At 54.7% G+C, this 22,189-nt stretch overlaps 8 protein-coding genes across 8 annotated transcripts; 4 read left to right on the top strand and 4 right to left on the bottom strand.

Annotated features, from left to right (window-relative positions):
• Window positions 1-14: 14 nt before the first annotated feature.
• On the bottom strand, window positions 15-826 carry GUITHDRAFT_108116 (hypothetical protein; the record flags this gene model as incomplete). The annotated part of the gene is made up of 3 exons (XM_005833003.1): window positions 15-121; window positions 174-336; window positions 386-826. 3 exons carry the CDS (start codon window positions 824-826, stop codon window positions 15-17), a joined length of 711 nt encoding a protein of 236 aa, XP_005833060.1.
• Window positions 827-1,200: 374 nt separating this feature from the next.
• On the top strand, window positions 1,201-4,383 carry GUITHDRAFT_108117 (hypothetical protein; the record flags this gene model as incomplete). The annotated part of the gene is made up of 11 exons (XM_005833004.1): window positions 1,201-1,259; window positions 1,309-1,652; window positions 1,835-1,914; window positions 2,035-2,101; window positions 2,702-2,763; window positions 2,812-2,980; window positions 3,174-3,203; window positions 3,287-3,381; window positions 3,977-4,072; window positions 4,169-4,260; window positions 4,308-4,383. 11 exons carry the CDS (start codon window positions 1,201-1,203, stop codon window positions 4,381-4,383), a joined length of 1,170 nt encoding a protein of 389 aa, XP_005833061.1.
• A 46-nt stretch (window positions 4,384-4,429) lies between these two features.
• GUITHDRAFT_108118 (hypothetical protein) lies at window positions 4,430-6,087 on the bottom strand (the record flags this gene model as incomplete). The annotated part of the gene is made up of 10 exons (XM_005833005.1): window positions 4,430-4,526; window positions 4,572-4,612; window positions 4,663-4,821; window positions 4,873-4,911; window positions 4,957-5,018; window positions 5,065-5,206; window positions 5,274-5,331; window positions 5,377-5,530; window positions 5,679-5,797; window positions 5,852-6,087. The coding sequence occupies 10 exons, from the start codon at window positions 6,085-6,087 to the stop codon at window positions 4,430-4,432; spliced, it is 1,107 nt and encodes a 368-aa protein (XP_005833062.1).
• A 1,280-nt stretch (window positions 6,088-7,367) lies between these two features.
• On the bottom strand, window positions 7,368-8,909 carry GUITHDRAFT_138558 (hypothetical protein; the record flags this gene model as incomplete). Its single annotated transcript, XM_005833006.1, has 8 exons — window positions 7,368-7,472; window positions 7,527-7,616; window positions 7,666-7,758; window positions 7,808-7,921; window positions 7,982-8,188; window positions 8,237-8,355; window positions 8,409-8,533; window positions 8,623-8,909. 8 exons carry the CDS (start codon window positions 8,907-8,909, stop codon window positions 7,368-7,370), a joined length of 1,140 nt encoding a protein of 379 aa, XP_005833063.1.
• A 677-nt stretch (window positions 8,910-9,586) lies between these two features.
• On the top strand, window positions 9,587-11,827 carry GUITHDRAFT_108120 (hypothetical protein; the record flags this gene model as incomplete). The annotated part of the gene is made up of 14 exons (XM_005833007.1): window positions 9,587-9,604; window positions 10,072-10,171; window positions 10,225-10,323; window positions 10,369-10,441; window positions 10,490-10,535; window positions 10,587-10,651; window positions 10,697-10,731; window positions 10,787-10,853; window positions 10,900-11,083; window positions 11,149-11,270; window positions 11,327-11,383; window positions 11,433-11,533; window positions 11,588-11,685; window positions 11,735-11,827. 14 exons carry the CDS (start codon window positions 9,587-9,589, stop codon window positions 11,825-11,827), a joined length of 1,158 nt encoding a protein of 385 aa, XP_005833064.1.
• A 153-nt stretch (window positions 11,828-11,980) lies between these two features.
• On the bottom strand, window positions 11,981-12,984 carry GUITHDRAFT_163100 (hypothetical protein; the record flags this gene model as incomplete). Its single annotated transcript, XM_005833008.1, has 1 exon — window positions 11,981-12,984. The coding sequence occupies exon 1, from the start codon at window positions 12,809-12,811 to the stop codon at window positions 11,981-11,983; it is 831 nt and encodes a 276-aa protein (XP_005833065.1). The 5' UTR covers window positions 12,812-12,984.
• A 565-nt stretch (window positions 12,985-13,549) lies between these two features.
• GUITHDRAFT_108122 (hypothetical protein) lies at window positions 13,550-15,149 on the top strand (the record flags this gene model as incomplete). The annotated part of the gene is made up of 6 exons (XM_005833009.1): window positions 13,550-14,386; window positions 14,430-14,492; window positions 14,538-14,686; window positions 14,745-14,796; window positions 14,848-14,890; window positions 15,115-15,149. 6 exons carry the CDS (start codon window positions 13,550-13,552, stop codon window positions 15,147-15,149), a joined length of 1,179 nt encoding a protein of 392 aa, XP_005833066.1.
• Window positions 15,150-15,869: 720 nt separating this feature from the next.
• On the top strand, window positions 15,870-21,430 carry GUITHDRAFT_108123 (hypothetical protein; the record flags this gene model as incomplete). The annotated part of the gene is made up of 4 exons (XM_005833010.1): window positions 15,870-19,076; window positions 19,137-20,591; window positions 20,774-21,083; window positions 21,285-21,430. 4 exons carry the CDS (start codon window positions 15,870-15,872, stop codon window positions 21,428-21,430), a joined length of 5,118 nt encoding a protein of 1,705 aa, XP_005833067.1.
• Window positions 21,431-22,189: the final 759 nt, after the last annotated feature.

Genomic DNA, 22,189 nt, shown 5'->3' on the forward strand with positions numbered 1-22,189 from the left:
AATCATAAATATGACTATTTAGAGAGATTGAAAGCTCCTGCCTGCATCTTTGACTTGACTTCGTTGTAGTACGTCTTCAGATCTCCGGCATCGGAAGGTTTCTTGCCGGCTTTCAGCTCGTCTACAGTCTTTATCACAGATCTTCGTTGACAGCAAACAAACTCCTGGCTTACCTTGGAGGAAGTTGATCTCAACCTGGAGCGATTCCATCGCATCACAGCTCTCTACCATCAACCCAGTCCAGACTCCCGCATCGGCGCCCAACAGATTGTTCTTTGGCAAGTTCTTTGCCGCCTTCTTGAACATGAGCTCCATCGAATCCCTGGTGAACGGTTCCTGCATTGCTGATCAGCCGTGAGGAGAAAGTGATCATGGCCACCGTCACCTTCGACAAAGTCTGTATCACGATCGGCCAGGACGAGGAGTCTTGGATCTTCCCCTCCAGGCTCTCAAGGACTTTAAACGTATCCTGCAGTTTCTTCCAATCCGCAGGGTCTGCAGGGCCAGGGGGGAGGGGAGCGCGGACAGGAGTCCCTCCGTACGAGGGCAGAGGCAAGAGGATGCTGCTGGACAAGAAGGCCATCGCGGTCAAGACCTCTCTCCTTCCTACATGCTCCATGCCGAGCCCCATGCTCACAACGAGCGACGGGGAGCGGGAGCGAGGTAAGGACATGGAGCCCTGGCTGATGCGACGTTGGAAGCATCCTCTGGCTGAGGAGGAGACGCGGAGAGCATGCGCGCTTGACGAGGAGGGCTGGGTGATGAAGGAAACCACTTGTCCCAGCTGCAGCAGCGCTGCGACCATCACGACAGCCCACTTCTGCATGGCGCTGCCTTTTGCGAAAAGTCCGCTGAAGCAATACTTTATAGAGGTGCCCGCTGTTACTATAAACTCCTTGGTACAAATCAATGGAAATATTATGAAAAGGAAGCAAAATGAACATTAAATAAATGTCAAAAGTCGAGGCAGAAATGATGTTTCCCTGCAGTCGGGATCCTGATCCCAATGAAAGCCCTCAGGAGAAGGGAGGAGGGGAGAGGGGGAGAGGAGAGGAGGGGGGGAGAGGAGAGGAGAGGGGGAGAGGAGAGGATAGTCATTCTTTTATCACATAGATCTAGTGCACCTCTTATGAGTGGAGGAGTGTTATATCAGTGATCAACAAGGCTAAGGTGAAGCAGTCGCTGAATGAATCGACTGGCATGGACGGAATTAAGCAACTTGCAACAAGTTTGAACGAAGTAGCATCCTCGTGCTCATGGTATGCTTCATTGAGATCCCTCGAACCCGTCTGATGGATGGACGCACAGGAGGAGTCAGTCGCTAGCAAGCTCGGCCTCGAGGATGGGACGGACGAAGCCATGGAAGCTCTTCTACAGCATCGGGGCGATCTTTGGAGCCGTGGGGCTCCTGATCTCATTCGTCCTGCTCTTGCTCAACCTTGTCGTCAACGTCTGGATCGTTGGCTTCGCTCCTGGCTGTCACTCGGACATCCCAAGGGAACCCTTCGATCACCGGCCGTTGTCGGGTCAGAGGTACACCGTCACGGCGTTCGTTCCTGGAGTGAACCTCCCCTTGGCCCACGTCGCCTACATCCTCCCAGCGATTCTGGTGTGCCTCGTCGTGCATGAGGCTGGGCATGCGATTTGTGCAGGTAGGGGAGAGGAGGAGGAGAGGGGGAGGGAGGAGGAGCAGCAGCAGAAGATTATTACTCTTGATGGGAATTTTGGTGTAGGAACCACTACAGGAGGAGGAGGAGGAGAGGAGGAGGAGGAGGAGGAAGTGGAGGAGGAGGAGGGAGAGGAGGAGGAGGAAGAGGGCTCATTATGATTACAGGGTCGGAAAGAGTGAGAGTGCAGGACTGCGGCGTCTTTCTGTATTTCATCATTCCCGGAGCTTTTGTTGAGCTCGATCCGGTAGTTGCCATCTACTCTGTTTGAGGTCTATAACGATCGGTCAGGATCTTCAACATCAAACTCCTTACAAGAGGCAAAGGAGCAATCCTACTATAATCTCAATCATGAAAATCACTGCAGACTGAAGATTTATGCTGCCGGCCCATGGCACAATGCAGTCCTGGCAATGTTTTGCCTTGTCATGAAGGTGAGGGATCTTTGTTGTCGTCATGTTGCAATAATGTTGCAAGATCTTTGTTGTCGTCATGTTGCAATCATGTTGCAAGATCTTTGTTGTCGTCATGTTGCAATAATGTTGCAATCTAGATGCTCCTCCCATGGTTGTTCCTCCCCTTCTACACCAGTTTCGAGGGCCCTGCCTCGGTCGTCAGCATTCTTCCAGGTTCATACTTCCTTTCCCTTTGCCCTTGGCGTGTACCGCCACCACCACTATCACCAACACCACCACCACCTCCTCCTCCTCCTGCTCCTCCTCGCCGCTCCTCCTTCTACTCCTACTCCTACTCCTACTCCTACTCCTACTCCTACTCCTACTCCTACTCCTACTCCTACTCCTACTCCTACTCCTTCTCCTACTCCTTCTCCTACTCCTACTCCTACTCCTACTCCTACTCCTACTCCTACTCCTACTCCTTCTCCTACTCCTACTCCTTCTCCTACTCCTACTCCTACTCCTACTCCTACTCCTACTCCTACTCCTACTCCTACTCCTACTCCTACTTCTTTGTCTTGCTCTGATTCCCCACTTCACCTCCTTCTCTAACTCAGCTCATCGTCACGTTTGCAGATTCGCCGCTGAAGCAGCACCTGCACGTGGGCGACGCGATATCTCACCTTGACGACTGCCAGGTCCAGCAAAAGGAGGTTTGCGGATTGATCCTGACGATGACTCGTCAGATCGTGGAGGCGGTGAACAAGAGCGGATGGGTCACCTGCCTGGAGAGAATGAGAGGACGAGTGATGGGCAAAGAGCATGAGTTGAGGAGCAGGAGACTGATGAGTAGAGGATTCTGTGTCGATCCTGTGCTGTGGAGAGATGCGCTGGAGATAGATTACTCGACACAAGGTGAGGAGACGGAGGAGGAGAGCAGAGAGGGGGAAGGAGTGCGATGTGAGATGAGACTAGAGATGAAGGTGACAGAGATTGTTGTTCTCACCTGATGAGCTTGCCGGCAAAACCCCAGCAGATGGTCAATGCGCGGATGAGGGGTAGACTTTGCTGCTGAGGTTTGCCTTGTTCTGATTGTTTCGATCGGTAGATGTTGTTGCTAATGCCACTGCAACATCCGGTGAGTCGAAGAGAGAATCTCAGAGGGGAACACAAGAAAATAAGAGAGGGGTGTGGCTTGTCAAAGTTGACGTTTCTGTTCAGTCGGTGAGAAGTCGAACAAGCTTTGTTTCGTTGAAGGAGGCAACTTTGTGCTGTTTGCTAACCGCACAACTTCATCTTACAACGTCACTCGACTGGTGATGATGATTGAACATCTCAATCAGCTCTTCGTTTTTTGACCAGCAACGTCTGTTCAGGCAGGAAGCTGTCTTTCCCCCCGACAGGTGGTGACTGACAGCAAGAAGAGATGTTACAACCAGGACGATTGCGAGAGGAAAGAGGATGGAGCAGGTAGAGACGATCTACTTGATATGATGACAATCAAAAGATGAACTTGATGACGATGACGATGACGTCTTCTTTGTAGTCGAGGATGGCTCTCTTACTCTCTGTATCTTCCCTGCGCCTCCTCTGCCCGATCAGTTTTTGCCCCTCAAAGTCAGCACGCAGTCTGCGAGTGGTCAGCGAACAACGAGCAAGACGATCTCAAATTGAACCTGTTACAAACAGACTCTACCAGCAGTCTTGTGCTCTTCTTAGGATCTGCTGAAGATTTGGATCGAGACATCATTGTATCTCCTTACCAGTGATCTTCTGATGTTGTCTTGTACACACAGATGACTTCATCATGTCAGGTTGAGGAGATGGTGTTTCTTGCAAGTGCTGGCAGCACTAGATCTGCCCCTGGTTGATCGGCTCCAGTGTTACCTGCGATGACGTTGACACGAGCAGGTCGTGCGGAGATTTCTGGCTTACACCATCGCCCTCTCTGTCATCACTTCTTCCTCTTCATGTCACAGAGCGACTAACATGACCGCAGTTGTCGGTGTGCGTCTTCAACTTGATGCCTGCCAGTCATCTTGACGGTCAACACACCTTCCTTGTACGATCTCCAATGCCGCTCCACCTCTCACTCTCGGACAGGCTGTCTTAGAGATAATCGCCGTCAAGCTTGGAATGAGTCATCTCAAGACTAAGAGTGAAGCGCTGGAGGAAATGTGGGACAACAAGACACGGTGCGATTGTACACGATACAAGCTCGCTGCTCACTTGCTTGTTCCAGTAGATTTCTGTGGATTTGCAATCATTTATTGGTTGTGTCTATAATGTCAAGCTTCATCCGCGCGTCTATGGGATGATAATAATGTACATAACTTCAACATGTCTGAATAAAATCTCAACACGTCAATCTGCTCTTCTTGATTCTTCCCAATTCCTCTCCAGGATCGTCAACATTTGCTTCAGCTTCCGTTCAGCAGCAGCTTCTATCTCAGCTCGCGCACTGTACCTCATAATCAGCAAGGAAGCATGCGTGTACCAGAAGCACCTGCGAGGAGAACTTGAGCTGGTTGATTCCTTGAAGGCAATCTGTTTGTCAACACGTCACATAACTCAACAACATGTCCATCATCCCTGACCTCGTCGATCTGCGGGCCCCGGTGGTCGCGAATGAGAGGACGAGGGGTGCGAGAGCCCGTCCGCCTCAAGCTCCTCTTGCTGCCCCCATGGGTAGGAGTGAGCGCTGCTTGATTTTCTTCTGACGGAGGGCTCCTTCTCGGAGATGGACGGGGGATTTTCTGCAGCAAGTCATCAACAGATGTTGTTTTGAAAGTGATTGAGAGTTTCACCATGACAGTCTCCCTTCCTCTCAGCAAAGAGTGCTGAAGCTGGCGGAACAGGCTCAGGCAGAGCTCGAGTGAAAGGAAACTCACCTCCCCATCGCTAGTCTGTGACATTCTTGAAGAGCTTCCGTCCTTCAATGATATCTTCGGGACTGGCCGAGCATTCATCAAACGAGTGAGGAGGGGGTTGCCAGCTACCATGGGGATAGCTTCGCCTCGGAGCTATGGGATCTCCTTTCCTCTTATCGTCTGCTCCCATCTTCCACTCCAAACTTTCCCCCGAGTGCTGACGCATCACCAGTCTCTTCCGAGGAGTTTCTCCCGTGTTCGGATTTCGACTCTGCAAGGAGAAGAATCAATCATCTTGACACCTTTGACAAGCACTTGCACGTGTCTCGGGGGTGTACCTTGCTGTCTTCTTGTTGATCATGGCTGATGCGCTCAGAGCTCTTCACTATCTCTCGGCTGGAACAAACATTCAGCATCTCGAGAATACCACAGACTTGTTACCAGCAGGGTTTCATCCAGCGCATGCATAAATGCAGATCACTCTGATTAGAGAGTGCGTCGTGAGGAACAAGGAGGAGAGAGTACGTCATGGTACCGAAGATGCTCTTGATGTCTCTGGCCTTGGTAGAGAAGAAGTTGTACTTGCTCGCGATCCCTGCCAGACCGCTCAGGTCTTTGAGCATGAGAGCAGAGAGCGGTCAGTTCCACCTGCTGCCTTGCCGTCTGTGGCCGCTTGCTCTCGATGTGGTGGATCAAGTCAGCTTGTTTGAAGTTCTTCCAGACAGCAGGTGCAAAGCAGACACTCTCATGCCTCTTCTTGGCGCTCCCGACAGAGTCCACAGATCGTCTCGACCCTCGTGCTGAACGCACTCCGCTCCCCTGCCCCTGCTCAACTTTGCCCAGCACACCCTGGCACAATTCCCTGCGATGTCTGAGGTCAGAATTCACCAGAGCAATGCAGGCATGTCTTTCGTACATTGTCTGTGAGGAATCCGTGAGGTCCGGGCGATTTCGCGGACACGCTTCTGCTTGTCGAGAAGGTATGTGAACCTCCCCGAGCCCGATCTGATGCAGGGGCAGCAGAGGGATCGTGGAGGGTTGTAACCCCTCAGCATGCGTGTTCGGCGTCCAGTTCAGGAGCCGAAGGACGCGGCAGGAGCAGCGCCATTGCCGCTTCTCCTGTTCCTTTCGCCGCGCAACCTTCCCACGCATCAATGCTTCGCTTGCCAACGGCATGGCGAAGGAGGAGGCGGCACAACCCCCGGTGTAGAGTACAAGAAGAGGTACGCCCAGGGGGTAGGGTTGTTAGGGGGTGGGCAAAAGGGTTTTGGAAGGGAGGGGGTGGGGTGCTCACTAGGTTATCCAAGGGAGTCGAGGGGGTGGCCGTAGATAAAATGATCTTTTACTTGAGAGCCCTCGGGGTAGGGGTGGTCATCCGAAGTTGATTAAATGGGAGGGGTACTGCCATTCATCATAATATGGGTGGGGTTAGTGTGCAGTAGCATGGGGAGTCCACAGTAGGGGTAGTCATCATTGGGGGTTTATATGAGGAGGTAGGGTGGTAATGGATGTTGACGTCTACAGTACAAGGGTACCCGTATGTCCCCCGAAGGCGTACCGCACAACTTCCAGTCTTGTACCTAGTATTAGGTCCTGAGCGTGAAGTGTTCAAAAACGGGCTTGGAAGGGGCCCGGGTTTGGAAGTGTGGGGGTGCCGTGGGATCACGGTCGGCCTCAGCGGGATTGGGGTAGGGTAGTTCTTCAAGCAGCTCGGAGAATCCGACTGAGCCTTTACGGCTCTCCCCGAGAAAGGGTGACCCGGCATGTCCCGGACTCCCGGAGTTCAGGCCCCGGGACTGGCCGGCACTGCCGCAGTCACAGCCTTGAGTGAACCGTTGGAACGCGGGGTCCGAGCGACGGTCGGACGGTCCTCGGCACCGCGCCCGGCGTGCCGGCGGGCCGGCGATCGGACGCCGGGGGGCGCGGTCGGACCATACTAGCCGCTGATGAGTAGTCCCGGAGTCCGATCCCGAGTCCGGCGGCGCCCCGGGCCCGCCGGGCGCGGCTCTGACGACTCGTGACTCCGGGCGGCGAGGCCGCCCACCGATCACAGCCTGAGAATCGTAGGCGTGACTCGGACTCCTGAGCCTCAGGCAACTGGACTGCCAGACTCTGAGAGTAAATCAACTTGCTTGCAAGTTTGACAAGATCAGACTCAGTTGAAACAAGCGGCGGCTGAGTCGAACTGGCATGTGCCGATGACACCAGTTCCCGCTGATGATACCGCCCGGCGGGGGCCGGGCCCGGAGCGGGGGCCCGGCGCGGCCCTCCGGGCCCGGCCGGCGGCGGCCACTTCAGTGAGGCCGCCCCCGCAGCCGACTGGCAGTCACAGGGGCCTGTGAGTCGTTGAACTCTCCGGGGTTTAAAAACCAAGGTGGCACGTTTATGATCCACCCGGACTTGACTGAGGCTTTCAGCTCGCAGCTCTTGCACTATATGGACATCATTCCCAGCGATTCCTTGGCTCCTTCCCCTTTTCCGAAGAAGGAACCGGTTGCTGAGGGTCCGTACTTCTTGCTGCCCTTGGCCTTGAAAGCCTTGACACAAACCAATGTAAGCCCTCTAGACCAGCAGCGCCGAAGATGACTTACCATGATGAGCCCCTTAGCCTCGTTGTAGGCAGCAGAGTAGGCACTGCTGGCCATACGCATCTCCGAGCCCCGGATGATGGCTTCTCCAACCTGCACACACATGTTTACTGAGTTGCCTTCCTTGACCTCTCGCTTCCACCATGATCGAGGAATATCCCTCATCACGCAGAGTCCAAGCGACCAAGGTTTCATTGCAACCTCCCATAGCTGTTACGTGCACTCCCTCGGGAACCTGCAATGCACATGTAAGCACACGAGTATATCTCCAGAAGAATTCACACCTCCTTGACAAGACCGAACACAGTCTCTTCAACAGGCACGCTCCAGGTACGGAGTTGGTAGTCCACAGGATGCTTCAATTGGAACGTGTCCATGTCTCTGTTGGAAATGCCAACCTGTGTTGGGCACAGTTAACCCGCCACTGCATTTCTGCATTCAGAAGCAGTGTCTTCTACCATCTTTGCTCCAGCTTCGATTGCAATATCAAGCTCCGCCTTGTTGTGCACTTCAACGAGCGCGTCCATTCCCATTCTGTCAGCAGAAGCCACCATGTCCTTGGTGCTGGTTCCCAACAACGCCGCGTTCAGGCAGACAGCATCGCAACCATAAGAAGCAGCGAGAGCTAGCTGAGCCTCGTCGATGAAGAAATCATAGGCCATCACCTGATCAAGGACAAGTTCAAACAGGGCAACGAATACTTTCCGACTTACCGGCAGCGGTCCAGGGAATTTCCCCTTGTAGCGAGCTTGCTGCCCAGCTGCTTTCTTGAGAGATTCCCAGTCTGTACCATAGAATTCCTTGTCTGTGCACACGGCAATGGCAGCTGCTCCTGCAGTCAAGACAAGTCAATGACAACATGCAACATCGCGAGGGCAAACAAACCAGCTTCATAGCAATGAGCGCTCAAGACATCCACAGCAGGCAGGGAGGCAAAGCTTCCAAGGGTCGGAGCCTTTGTCTTGATCTGAGGGACAACGCTGATGGTACCCTTGGGTTTTTTGACTGCCCTGATCGCAGCCCACCATCAGCATTTAGCTTGCATGGAAAGAAGAAGCAAGGGGTTGCAAGCCGGGAGGAGGGTTACAATGAGGCTCACTTGAGATATCTGTTCTTGTTCGTGGCGCCCTTCTCTAAGATCTTCGCGGCATCCTCCGGCATGTTTGCCTTGAGCTCCTCCACCTCCTTCATTTTCCGTTCCCTCACTTGCTCAAGCATCGAGCTCCTGCAACTGAGGGCACCTGACCTTCCTCGCAGCGTCGGCGTTGTCATGGATGAGCCAAACAGTCTAGCATCCGACGTAGACATGGGGAAGAATCGCATACCAGCAGGACCGACAGACATGAAGCATTGACCAACTTGGACGAAGGCGTAGGCAAGCACCATGCTTGCCCCGAATCGCTTGCCTGCAACAATTCGAACCGTCGTCACCCCGTGACGACTTTACTTGCACATGCGCATTCCATCAAAAGGCAACAGACACAAACACAACTGCATCTTCAAGGACTTCCTTCATTCACTTCAAAGAAGCGACAGCATGATACGCTTCCGACGGCAATAGAACTGTCCTGACCAAAACGGGACTACCCTCCCTCCCTAGACTCTCCAGGCGTACAATCCTGAAAGCAGCATTTCCTCCCTTGCGACTCACAGCAGATCAAACAAGCAGCATGATCACTCCTTCCACTTCATCTCTCCATCTCTCCATATCCTCGACTTTTCCTTCCCTTCGAGATGCTCTTCCCTCACCTGGCGCCATGGCGAACGGAGGCCGTGATCAGAACCGGGTGGGGTGGGAGCCCTTTGTAGAACTGGGTAGGTGGTATCTGAGAGGTAGGGGTAGGTGATTAGCCCGGGATTTTGGGAGGTAAATGACGGGGTTGTATATCGCAATCTCTCACCAAAGGGGGGTAGGGGTCAAGACTGAATGTGTGTTGAGGGTAGGGGTGGGTGGGGATGGGGGATGCGGTATGAGCATGGAAAGAATTCTGTTCCATATTACCTTCGAACCAGGTCCAGATAATACAAATTTCTAGCTTTAATTTGAAAATATAGAGAAAGATATGGAGCAAATTTTTGAGGTATGCTGAGATGGTCACCCAGTTTCGCGGTCGCCTCCCATCAAACTTGACTCTGTGATGGTCAGGATCGACTCCGAGAACGGACTTGCGTTGAGAGGAACTTGAACATGGGGGAGAGGCGCTGCTAAGGTGTTGGCATGCCAGGATCAGGCAAACCTCTCTGGAACCACCTCACTCGGAACCTTCAGACAACGATGCTGAAGTTGTTGAGATGCAGAAGAATGATGATGATTGCATTGTTTGCCCTCGTTGCCTCAGCGAGAGCACTCGCTCCCGGAAGCGATCCGCTGCCAGCCGCCACGACTGAGTCCTCAGATCCGAGGACAGAGAGACACTGGAGCACAAGCGAGCTCATGGAACAATGTCGATCACAGATCGACGACATCCAAATATGCAACCAGCTCATCCAGGCATGGATCTGATCATGAGCTGATGGCAATCGCCAGCGTACCTCTGACTTTGCACAGAAATACCTCAAGAAACAACAAGTGAAGTGGAGCGCGTTTGAAAGCACAACTGAAAGGATACCATGGGATCAACCGGAGTTTCCTGCTGAAGAAGCAAAGGGTGAGGAGCAGCATGCCTGCGGCGCTGCTTCTGCTTCTGATCCTTCTTCCTAGCCCAAGTGAACGACATGCCCGTTCCTCCTCCCGAGCCTGTGAAGGAACGTTTAGATCAGCATCTTGAGAATGAACCGTCTCCAGCACCAGAAGCTCCTGGTCTCCCTAAAAGGATGAAGTGCTCCAGGACTTATTCGTGCGCAGAAACGGCGCCGACTGTGCTGGTGGGGGATGGGATCGTAGTGGATGAGAGCGGGTCGTACTGGTACTCGTACAGGTGACAAAGCTTGAAGCGACATCCCTCTTGTCTTCTCTCTAACGCAAGGCATCGAAGATCCCCGAGGAACAGCTACGAGGAGGCAAGAGTAATGGTGAAGTTGGAAGATCGTGTCATACAACAGGCTGAGCGACTCTCGATGCAGGTCAAGGGCAGGAAGGTGTCGGTTCAAGGCACATGGAGCGACGAAACAGTCGCGCTGGATCTCAGGTACCTCCCCGAGCATGTTATGACCGTGCGCTCAGCTCCTGCCAGTGCGATGGAGACGTTGAGGATTGAGAGTCAGCCAGGTCTTGTCGCCACCGCATGTAGGGGGAGGATCTTCTGTTGACTGTCATTTGTCAGCGATGCTACGGCATGTCGACCGGGGAGTCTGGATCATGTGGCTGGTGTTGTCGCACCGCGCAGATCGGTCGGTTGAGCAGAGGGAGGCGGCTGGTCACTCAAGGCTGCTGCAGGCAGGTGTGCACCAACGAGACCGAGAAGGTTGCTGCGGATTGGGAGGAGAAGGCTGGGGAGAGAATGAGAGCATTTGCCATCGCGGAATCGGAGTTTCCTGAGGGTCCTTTCAAGCTCCGCAGCCAGCTCTTCTTCGACGAGCGGCTGATCTCCCTCCGATGCTGCAGAGATCTGATGCCAATCGTTGACGATGAGGAACGGCCACATGAACCTTGCTTGTTCTTGTCCGTTGACGAGCTTGCCTTCAGTTTGCTTACCTTGTCTCAAGCTCCCGCAAATCGGAGAAACAAGGGGAGGGAGAGTCAGACTCCGACGGCAAGCCGCTGGTGATCCTGCTGGACGACGATCTAGTAGGAATCAAGACTGCATGGTCTGTTTTCATTTCGTGCGGTAGAATCGCTACTGAGATCACCACCGGACCCTCAGGTCCCTGCCGGGGACCTCGGGAAATCCGATCAGCATGGCGAGGAGCGGAGATCTTTGGTAGACGCAAGGGACAGAAGAGCGTTTACTGACTTGCTGTGCCGTTCAGGTATCTGTTGACAACAACCAGTCGTCCTGATCGGAATGCCTTGAGTCTGATCGATCTGATTCGACACAACGACGTGTGGACTTCGCCTGCGTTAGGAGCAGGTGTCATGAATGAACCTGCTCAAGTTTCAGCTGGAGTTCTCACCCCGCCAGCAGGACAAGTGTGGAACCACTCGGGCCAGCCAATCAGCAGAAAGATGAACCCTGAGAACAGCTCCCTCTCGCTGGCAATCAACATCCTTGTCAACACGCGGGTGATGTTTCACATGTCTTCTTCAAGTTCGCCTGAAACCTTCGCACTAGGTGGGTTGCATGCAGTTTTTATTCGCTAACGGGCACACGTACTTGAGATGCGGATCAGCAGAAGACCTGCTGCCTGGTGCAAGGCTGATGTAGCCGAGGGCAGAGTTCTTCATCTTCATAGCCATATTTGTTGCCGTCATCGTCATCGTCGTCAAAATCACTGGTGCTCGACATCAAGCTTGTTGCGATATCCATGTAGTCAACACGTGGTTGTTCGTGTACAAGTGCACGTCGATCCTCGTCAATTCACTTCCGCGCCGTTCGATGAGCACTCCTCCCCCTCCAGTCAAGAGTGTTCCTGATCTCAGCATCCTTCTGCCGCAGTCGGCTCACAGCCATTGACAGTGACGCGATGTTCGCCTCGTCCCGCTGCATCCTCTGGGACAGCAGTCCTGCGGCCACGTTCTCTGGGAGAGGATGGAAAGTCGTCGTCTCCAACGGGGGCTGAGCGCGGAGGAGCGTCTTTGCGGGCGTCAGGACACTTCGCTTCTTCCTGATCACCCCTGACTCCGCCATTTGCGTCAAGGTCTGAACAGCGTTTTTGATCTTTCCTCTCGCCTCGTCGGACTTCACCCTGGAGAGCTGCTGGTCACGTAGGATCTGGTTGGCGATGCGGTCGACATCCGAGGTCAGCTGTTGGCTTTCAAGTTGCTTCCTCCGTCTTGCCCTAGCTACTTCTTTCTGCTTCAAGAAGGTTAATTGTTTGCTCGCATCCTTGTACTCCTTCATCGCCACGTCCGCCATCTCCTCGGCCTGCGCTCGCTCCTCCTGCGGACTTGCGTTGCTCCTCCGCTGAGTGACATAGTTCCTCCATCTCAACAGCTGCCCAACATGAGACTGTGCTACATGCTGGGCATACAGGTAAGCACTCTGATCAGCAGTTGGCATAAAGTCCTGTCGGTTCTGGAACCTGTCGGCCATGTCGCTAGCACTTGTGTACCTAGGATACTTGCCATGGTAGTGCGGAAGGACGTCGAGGAGATTGACACTTGCTGGGAGCCGATGATGCAGTACCAGCACTGTAACCATCAATGCCAGACTGATCACCAGGCCTTGATATCTAATGATCTCCTTCATCTTGCAAAGTCAAAGATTGTCTTCTTCTTCCTACTCCTTCCTCCTACTCCCTCGTCCAACTCCTTCCTCTTGTCCTTCTTGTCCTTCTTCCTCTTTCTCTTCCTCTTTTTCCTGTTCTTGTGTGTTTCGGTTACTTTTCCCTCTCCTCCTGCATCATCATTTCTTGAAGCGGCAACACCACCCACTGTTGTAGCACCCTCCATGAATGGTACCTACCCCTACAAACTGTGCCATAATCCCTTTGATAGTACCGGTAAAGTTTATTTCATGTACTCCCCCACCCCTATTCAATGATCTCTTTCGGGTAGGGCGAGCGGACTGATTCCTTCATGGCAGCTGCCTGAAGACAGACGAGCCAACCCACCCAACCCCCCCTCATCTGCCCCCTGCTCTCCTCCCCTCCTCCTGCCTTCCTCCTTCCTTTCCTTATCCTTCCCCTCCTCTCCCATCTCCCTCCACCCTCTCCCATCTCTCCGTATCCCCAACCCCGATACCGTTTCTCTCCCTTTTCACTTCTCTTTTCTCTACTGGTTTCTCCCACCTGATTCCTCTTGTCCTCCTGGGTATACTCGCATCCTCCTTTGCCTGCGCTGACCTGGCACCATGCTCGCTTCACTCAAACCAGCGGCTCCTCTGCACCCTCCTGCTTTCACTCCAACAGCATGGCGTCCCTCCTTGGAGGGGTTGAACAGCAGGTTCACCCATCCAACACGGAGGAGGGGAGTATGCTCCCTGCACATGTGCAGACGGAAAGTCAGCACGTTGCGCAGGGACATAGGCGCGATTCTCATCCTCCTCTCCGCCCTCTCGTCCCTCAACTTCTCTCAGTTTTGGATCAGCTCCTTCCTAGCGGATCGCGAGCTGACGACGCTGCAGGCAGCAATCAGCTCAGATTGCACTCTGATGCAAAGTACTCGGGACATTCTACAGGCGAACTTCGTTGACTGGACGGGTAGATCGAGGAATATACAGCAGCTGGCAACGTGCAGAGCTGAGGGAACGTTGACCGATCGTCAGATGATTGACGGAGACACTTTGTCGGACGTTCTGAGGAGACTGGATGACAAGTACACAAGACTTGTGTCAGAGACAGAGATGAAGACAATGATGCGGCAGTTCGACAACCTTGGTGCTGGTATGGTCTTGTCAACCATGACAGTTGGCGAGAAGGGGGCAGACAGAGTGGAGAGTTGCGCAGGAGGAGACTTGTTCGTTGGATACACGACTCGCGATCAAGACGGTCTGCGTCGCGGGGATCAAGTTGTTGGAATCAACGGACGAGATATGAGGTGCCGTTCAAGGTTTGAAGCAGCGGAACTGTTGCAGACTTCGTCTGGGATGATGGAACTTGAAGTCATCCGAGAGGGAAAGTCAGTACAAAACAATCTCTTACTCCCTCAGCGCTCCTCGGTCTTTGCAACACGACACAAGACGGGGAGAGCAGCGCCCCTCTACCATGAAGTCAAGCAGGTCAAGGGCAGGAAGGTAGCATACGTCAAGGTCCCGCAGTTCACCGCTGGTGTTGCCCGATCCTTTGACGCTGCTCTCGCAGAGGTGGAGGGTCAGGATGTTGAGGTACTCTGAGGAGGAGATGGTAGCTGGTGTGATCCGATAGCAGGCGCTAGTGCTCGATGTGCGAGGGAACAAGGGCGGCCTTGTGTTTGAGGCGCAGCAGATTGCTGTGATAGTTGCTCTTGCTCCTGTGACTCTGGTCACACTGTTGTAGGGTTTGGTGCATGGGGAAGGGAAGCCGTTTGTGCGAGTGATTGGGAAAGGGGGGAGGAGTTGGATGCTGAAGACAGAAGGCCTCGTTGACAAGAGATCAGATTTGTTGGCCAGCGACATTCCGGTCGTTGTCCTGGTTGATGAGGAGAGGTGGAGTGAGGGCGTGCGTGTGGGCTGAGCGACGAGGAGTGATATTTGTCCTCCCCAGCGCGAGCGCTAGCGAGTTCCTTGCAGTCTCGCTGAGAGAGGAGAGGAACGCGGTGAGTCTCCGGCTGCTGCCCCCTGACTCGGCTGCTGACTGCAGTGCGCAGAAGGTCTACGGCAAGAAGACCTTCGGCAAAGCTCTTGTTCAAGGTCTGTTCTCGCTGCCGCAGGGCCGAGGTCACATGTTCATAACTGTCGCCGAAGTGAAGGCGCCAAGGACAGGAATCATGTAAGGAGGAGGCGGAGAAGGGAGACGAGGAAGAGACGGAGGGAGGAGGGGGGAGGGAGGGGGGAAGGAACCAGAGGTTCGAGGGCCCGAGGTACATGGAAGGAGTAGGGGGAGAATGCCGCTAAGTTTCCTGATTGTCGCTCAGGTGGCAAGGGAAAGGATTGGATCCCGATTCTGTAGTAGATTTTCTTCTTCCATCTTTCTTGCCTTATGTCCCCACGCTGGATTTCGATTCGTTGCATGCTGAAGCAAAGATCGATCGGAGAGAGGATGTTTCTCCCTCCCTCTCCTCGTTCTCCTGTTCCACGTTCTGGGCTTGTGGATGGGACGAGCGTTGATCATCGGTCACTGAGTGCTGGTAGTCCATCCTCTCCTCCCGGAGTCCAGGATCTACAGCCGATCTCACTAGAGCAGGGCACACATGAATTTCTGGACATTCAAAGTTTGTACAAGCACTGAGAAGAAATAAACAAACACGTCAGTCATGAATGGAGATAAGAATCATGCAAGCTTTTCTCCGAAGCAGCCAGTCACCGGTAAAAGACAGGCTCCCCTCAGATTTGATTTATGCAAAAATTGAGGGCAGAAGACTTCTTTGACTTTGTACTACTGAAAACTCCTCAAATGAGTTTGTGCCCTCAAAGCGCTGTCAGTACGGCATGAAGACGCAATGTGGGAGAGGAGAGGAGAGGAATGGAGTGGAGAGGTTGGAGAGGGAAAGAGGAGAGCAGAGAAGGGAGGAGGAGAAGACAAGAGGGGAGCATACTAAGATAGAAGAGTAGCGAAGGGGGGGCAAGGGGAGGTAAGTTGAGTCCATCTGTGAGGGGAGGGCAAGTGGAGGCGACAGGAAGGGAGGACATGGCAGGTTGGATACTCACTGCAGTGGGAGCATGCGACGAGATGGTGATCGAGATGATCCTACATGTGCTTGCTATCTGCATCATTCCCCTCGGACTCGTCAGAACGTCAGTGGCAGAGGGAGCGAGGAGCAGCACGACAAGAGCCATGGAATGGCTTCTCTGCGGCTCAGTGTTCCTGGTGTGCATGTGCGAGTATACTCTATGCCTGTGCTCCCTGCTGTCGGGCGACGTCAGCGGAGAATCTCATGCCGAGGAAGCTTCACTGTACATGAACGTCTCGGGCGTCGCATGCTTGAGCGCGTCCCTGTGCTTCTTCCGCCTTGTTGAGTTCGCAGGCGTCCGGCGCAACCTTCCCCTGCTCGCATGGCTGGTGATCGACTTGCTAGCTGTCGCTCCTCGGTGTGCGGCCGTGCTGAGCAGAGGAAGCACCATTCCTGCGCTGCCGAGAGCCGCGATGATGGCCTCCATGGCTGCACGTCTTGCCTGCCTTTTGGGGCTAGGTGTGGTAGGGGTGTGTCGATACCGCGGGAAGGAGCAACAGGACAAGGAAGGAGCAACGACGTCGCAGCACAACTTTGACTCGCACGAGGACCTGGCGGAGAGTGCTGAAACTGGATTTCTTGACAGGAAGGAGTTTTCCCTCGGCAAGGCATACGAAGACATTCCCTTCCTTTCACAGCTCCTGTTCCTCTGGCAGAACAAGACCCTGTGCGCATCCCAGGTTCGGAAACTTTTCTGCGGAGACATCGTCGTCGCTCCTTGCGAGGCAGATCCTCCGATCCTCCTCAGCTCGTTCCTGACGCTGTGGGGGAGGAGGAGGACCCTGTATCTCCTGCTCCTCGACTTCTCGGGCGTGTCAGTGTCGATGATCTTCTGCGTGAAGTTGGTCTCAGATGTGCTAGTTCTCATCTCCTTCTTTCTCGTTGGCCAGATGCTCCGTCCTGAGCTTTTCTCGCCATCAGGCGCCAACACGGCGGTCTCGAGGAAGGACGTCGTTCTGCACAGTGTGTCTGTGGTCGGATGCATTGCTCTTGCGATGTTTCTGCGGAGCCAAGGGAGATTCTTCCTTTCGTCGGAGGTGATCAAAGTCAAGACACTGCTCTCGTCTGGGGTTTACAATGCTCTCTTACACCACGTAAGGGTAGAAACTCATCTCTACACGTCTCGCTATCAGGCTGTGCAGGACCCAGACGTGCTTGCAAGGTCCTTTGGGTCTCTGACCTCCCTCTTGAACTCCCTCACGATGCTGCTGCTGTGCTTCATCGGGTGCTGCCACCTCCTCGGTCGGGTTGCTGTTGTTGTGATGACGCTGCTCCTCTTGGCCGGGGTGATCGTGGGGTCTGGATTGGTGTGCTTCCAAAGCTCGACGAGGAGGAGGATGAAGTCTTCGCAGGCGTCGAGGAGGTCTGCATGGAGACAGCACACGGAGGGTATCATCACACTCAAGCATTTCGGGTGGGAGGCACAGTTTGCAGAGAGAGTAGCGGCCTTGCAAAGGGGGGAGGAAAGACTCCTCGGCCGTCTCGAAATGTTTGCTGGGACAGAGGTCCTTTTCATCACTTCACTCTGGGTCGTGTCGTACTCCTCCCTTGCCTTCGCTGTTATGGTGGCGCAGGAGCATTGCAAAGAAGCATCCCACTGCGTTTCAGGAGAGAAGATGATCTCCTCCCTCCTCCTCTTGTTTTGTTTTGTTCGTCAGATGTGCATGTCCTACGAACATGCAAAAAGGGTCTTGGCAGCAAGAATGGCGTACAGGAGGCTTGAGCGCATGTTGCAGGAGGATCAGGGCAGCGGCATGCAGAGACGCCTTGCACAATCTCAAGGCTCTGCAGCAGACACGAAGAACCATGCTGTGGTGCTGCAGCATGTGTCGGTGGGATGGAGGAGGAAAACAGCTTGTTCCCCCCTCGCCCACTTCCTCGACCCCCTGGAGAGAAGATCGGAGGAGGAGAACGAGTCGGTGCTGAGTGGCAGGGAGACCGATACGTCATGCCAGGCTGACTCCACCAGGCTCCTCCCATTGCTCACAGGACCGAGGAAGCGAGAGGAGGCGGAGGATGCTGAGGAGGAAGCTTTCCTCCCTGTCCTTCGCAATGTGAATCTCCGGGTGGAGCGAAGGTCACAGATGTTCGTACTAGGAGACGAAAAGTCTGGCAAGACGACGTTACTCCTGTCTCTCTTCGGTCAGAGTGCGGTGGGGAACGGGTCAGTGCATGTCAGCAGGTGCGTCGCTTACTGCTCCCCCGACCCCTGGGTGGTGGACGGCGTGAGTGTCAAGGAAAACATCGTCCTTGGCAGGGCCTTCGACCCTAGCAGGTTCTACGCCGTTGCCAAGGCCTGCGGGCTGAACTTCCATCGACGGGATCGGAGGGTAGCAGAAAAGCATGAGGAGCTGGACCTCTACGAGCACCAAGTCCTCCGCTCCTCTACCTGCAGCGAGGACCTCTGCTGTCGCGTCACGCTGGCAAGGTGCCTGCTGGAGGACGCGGAAGTCTTGTTGCTCGACGAGCCGCTCAGGAGTCTTCCCTTCGGCCTCCGGCTGCTCCTCCTGCGGCGGGTGACGCAGAGCCCCGTGGTCAGGAGGGCGACCTTGCTCTTCAGCTCGAGGGACTTCCGCTTCGCCGAGCTCTTCCCCTCCGTCGCTCTCCTCCGCGGGGGATTCCTCACCATTGTCTCCTCGCAGGAAGACTTCCGACGTCTCGTCCTCGAGCGTCAGGGCTCCAGGTGCGCCGTCCCCGAGTTGGCCGAGCACTCCCCCACCTGCTCCGCCAGCTGCTTCGACAGGCTGCCAGCGGGGCCCCCGCACATTCCGCAAACTTGTCACTGCCAGGCCCCCCACGGACTCGTCGCGTCCAGCTCGCGTCCAGGAGGCCAGTCCTTTGAGGCTCTGAGGGAGCTGGGAGGAGGAGGTGGTCGAGCTGTCGTCTGCTTGCTGCTGATGGGATGCCTGCTGGGCAAGATGGGGGACGTGATGATGGCTGAGAGCGTGAAGTTCACGAACTCGACGATGGTAGTCGTGGGGCGGCAGCGTACGAGGGAGGGGAGGGGGAGAGAGCTTCCGGTCCGATCAGAGGCTGACGGGACTGTATGGCCTCCCTGCGCAGACTCCAAGGTCGTCGAGGCGATGGCGGACCTGATTTCCCCTTTCGACTTGCCGTCGACCTTCCTGCTCTTGAACGGACTGGCCCTGTTGGCAGTCCTGATCGCCGTCCTGTTCTCCTACAACCTCTCGAGCCATGTGAACAAGGTGAGAGTTCTCTCCTGACCTCCTTGACCGCATCCTCTGACCTCTCCCCCATCGTCTCAGAGCCTCCGTCGTCGGATCCTGCTTGCATTCACGGCCGCCAAGTGCGAGGTGCTGCAGACGCTGATGCAGAGCGAAGGGTTCGCATGCCTCCTCGAAAGATCTCTGGTGTGGAGGAAGCATGTAAGGTGCCTCCTCCTGCCCCTCCTCAGCATCGTCGTTCTCCTGTGCTCTTTCATACTCGTCGCTGCCGTCCTGCCCATCTCGACTGCCCCCCTCGTGCTCACGATGTGGGTCTACTCCAAGACCGTCTCCCAGTCCTCTCGCGGGGTCCTGGAGGTGCAAAGGCTGCAGCAAGACTACCTGATGCAGCTTGCCGACCACCAGTGGAAGACCCTCGTCGGAGCCTACGATCTTCGGGCTGCGGAGGGCTCCCTCTCCTCCCCCATGGCGCACAAGTTCAACCTGCTCCTCAGAGTCTCCTCCTCCATTGAGTTCACTCTAGCGGGCGTGCGGGGGTGGAGGAGGATGCGAACGGAGTCCCTTGCTATCCTCCAGCTCGCGCTCGTTCTCTCTGCCATCCTGCTGGACCTCACCCGCCAACCGTCCTCGCCGCCCCCCCCAGCTGAGCAGGAGCAGTCTCCCCTAGCAGAGGAGGAGCAGGTGTTTCACGCATCTCGGCATGTCAGCTTCGTGGCGATCAGCATCCTCAACTCGTTCTTCGCCATGTGGATCATGGTGGACCTCTCCGGCCTCCTCGCACGCGTCGACGAGCTCCTCCTCAGCCAGCAGGACTTCCAGCTCCTGGCCGAGCTGGAGCCGGAGGACAAGCTCTCCTCCTCCTCCCCTACTGCAGACCACCCTGTTGAGGCCCTTCGGAGCATCTTGCGCGAGAAGCTGAAGGCCTTCGGCAACAGAGCATGGTGGAAGTTCTGGGGAGGGAGGAGCAGAGGAGGGAGGGAGCAGCATGCGACCGATGTAAGCTACAAGTCGCTCAGCTCCCCGACCAAGAACTCCGACCTGCTCCTCGAGGGTCTCGAGCTCTCTGCTGGAGATCCTCATCATCCTGAAGGGGTCAAGCTGGACGTCAGGATCCCAGCAGGACACGTGCTGCTTCTCAAGTCTGCCATCTTCCAGGACGGGCCCAGCTTGACTGGCATGCTGGGGGGGACGAGCGGCATGGGGAGGGGAAGCATGCACCTCGGGGGGGTGGACATGTCGAAGCTGCCGCTGGTGAAGCTCAGAAAGCTGGTGACAGTTGTGCCGAGGAGAAAGTTTGTGCTGTCTGGTACGGTCCGAGAGAACATCGACCTGCTGGGGAAGGCGCAGGGCGACTGGCAGTTGTGGGCCGCCCTAGAGCAGTGCCACTTCGCCGACGTGGTGAGGAGATGGCCGGCGAGACTGGACGAGAGAGTTTGCGGTGAAGAAGTACAGGTTGGAAGCAGGATGCGCAAGCTGTCACGTTACGAGCAGGAGATGGTATGCCTCGTGCGGGCCATGTTTGCAGCGGACGTGCAGGTGAAGGATGCGGAGAGGAGGAGGGAAAAGAGGGGAGAGGGAGGAGCGGAAAGGAGGAAAGGAGGGACGAGAAGAGGAGGAAGGGAGAACGGGGAGCAGGGAACGAGGGAAGGAGAGGAGGGAAGAGGGAGGGTAAGGAGAGGAGGGAGGAGGGAGGGGAGACTTACCTTGCGGGGTTGCAGGAGTCTTCCATCATGTGCATCGACAATGTGGAGGAGATATCAGACGAGCAGACAAGGAACTTGATCCTCCGACGGCACCTGATGTTCGGCATGACAGTAATCGTCTCCTGCACTCGTTCTTCCCTCATCCCCTCCGACGTCGAGAACCTCCATGCTCTCCTCTTGGACGACGAGGAGCCGATCGAGTCGGAGACGGCAAGTGACGATGTCGGGAGCGCAAGCGAGGAGGGGAGTGACTACTTGAGCGCAAGCGAGAGCGACTTCACGGCTGCTGGGACGAAGCTCAGGAGCGACGAGTTGCCTGCTGCTGGTATGGGAGGACAAGGGAGGAGGAGGAGGAGGAGGGAGACAGGAAGGGAGGAAGCAAGAAGACAACTGATCACACTAGCGAGGATGGAGGGAGGGGTTGGGATGTAGCAACGCTACAGGGAGCGAAGAGTAGGAGAGGGGGAGGGAGGGGGAGTTGGCATGAGGGATGCGGAAACGGGCTGGTGCTGATTGGCAGAAGCAGGTGCGAAGAAGCATCGGAAGGGTACAGGGCGAATGATCTGGAGCGGAATCAAGTCAGGGATCAAGGGAGGAGTGAAGACGGTTAGGAAAGCCAGCTATCTAAGCATGCAGCTGTACGAGGGGAAGTCGAAAGGAGGTGTAGAGTAGATATTGTACAAGTTTCTTGTATTCTTTGAGATGAACATATTCACATCAGCATCCTCGTCTTATTCACATTCTCCATCACCCAGCTATCTAAGCATGCAGCTGTACGAGGGGAAGTCGAAAGGAGGTGTAGAGTAGATATTGTACAAGTTTCTTGTATTCTTTGAGATGAACATATTCACATCAGCATCCTCGTCTTATTCACATTCTCCATCACCCAGCTATCTAAGCATGCAGCTGTACGAGGGGAAGTCGAAAGGAGGTGTAGAGTAGATATTGTACAAGTTTCTTGTATTCTTTGAGATGAACATATTCACATCAGCATCCTCGTCTTATTCACATTCTCCATCACCCAGCTATCTAAGCATGCAGCTGTACGAGGGGAAGTCGAAAGGAGGTGTAGAGTAGATATTGTACAAGTTTCTTGTATTCTTTGAGATGAACATATTCACATCAGCATCCTCGTCTTATTCACATTCTCCATCACCCAGCTATCTAAGCATGCAGCTGTACGAGGGGAAGTCGAAAGGAGGTGTAGAGTAGATATTGTACAAGTTTCTTGTATTCTTTGAGATGAACATATTCACATCAGCATCCTCGTCTTATTCACATTCTCCATCACCCAGCTATCTAAGCATGCAGCTGTACGAGGGGAAGTCGAAAGGAGGTGTAGAGTAGATATTGTACAAGTTTCTTGTATTCTTTGAGATGAACATATTCACATCAGCATCCTCGTCTTATTCACATTCTCCATCACCCAGC

Source organism: Guillardia theta (genome assembly GCF_000315625.1).
Source record: "Guillardia theta CCMP2712 unplaced genomic scaffold GUITHscaffold_32, whole genome shotgun sequence".
NCBI lineage: Eukaryota > Cryptophyceae > Pyrenomonadales > Geminigeraceae > Guillardia > Guillardia theta.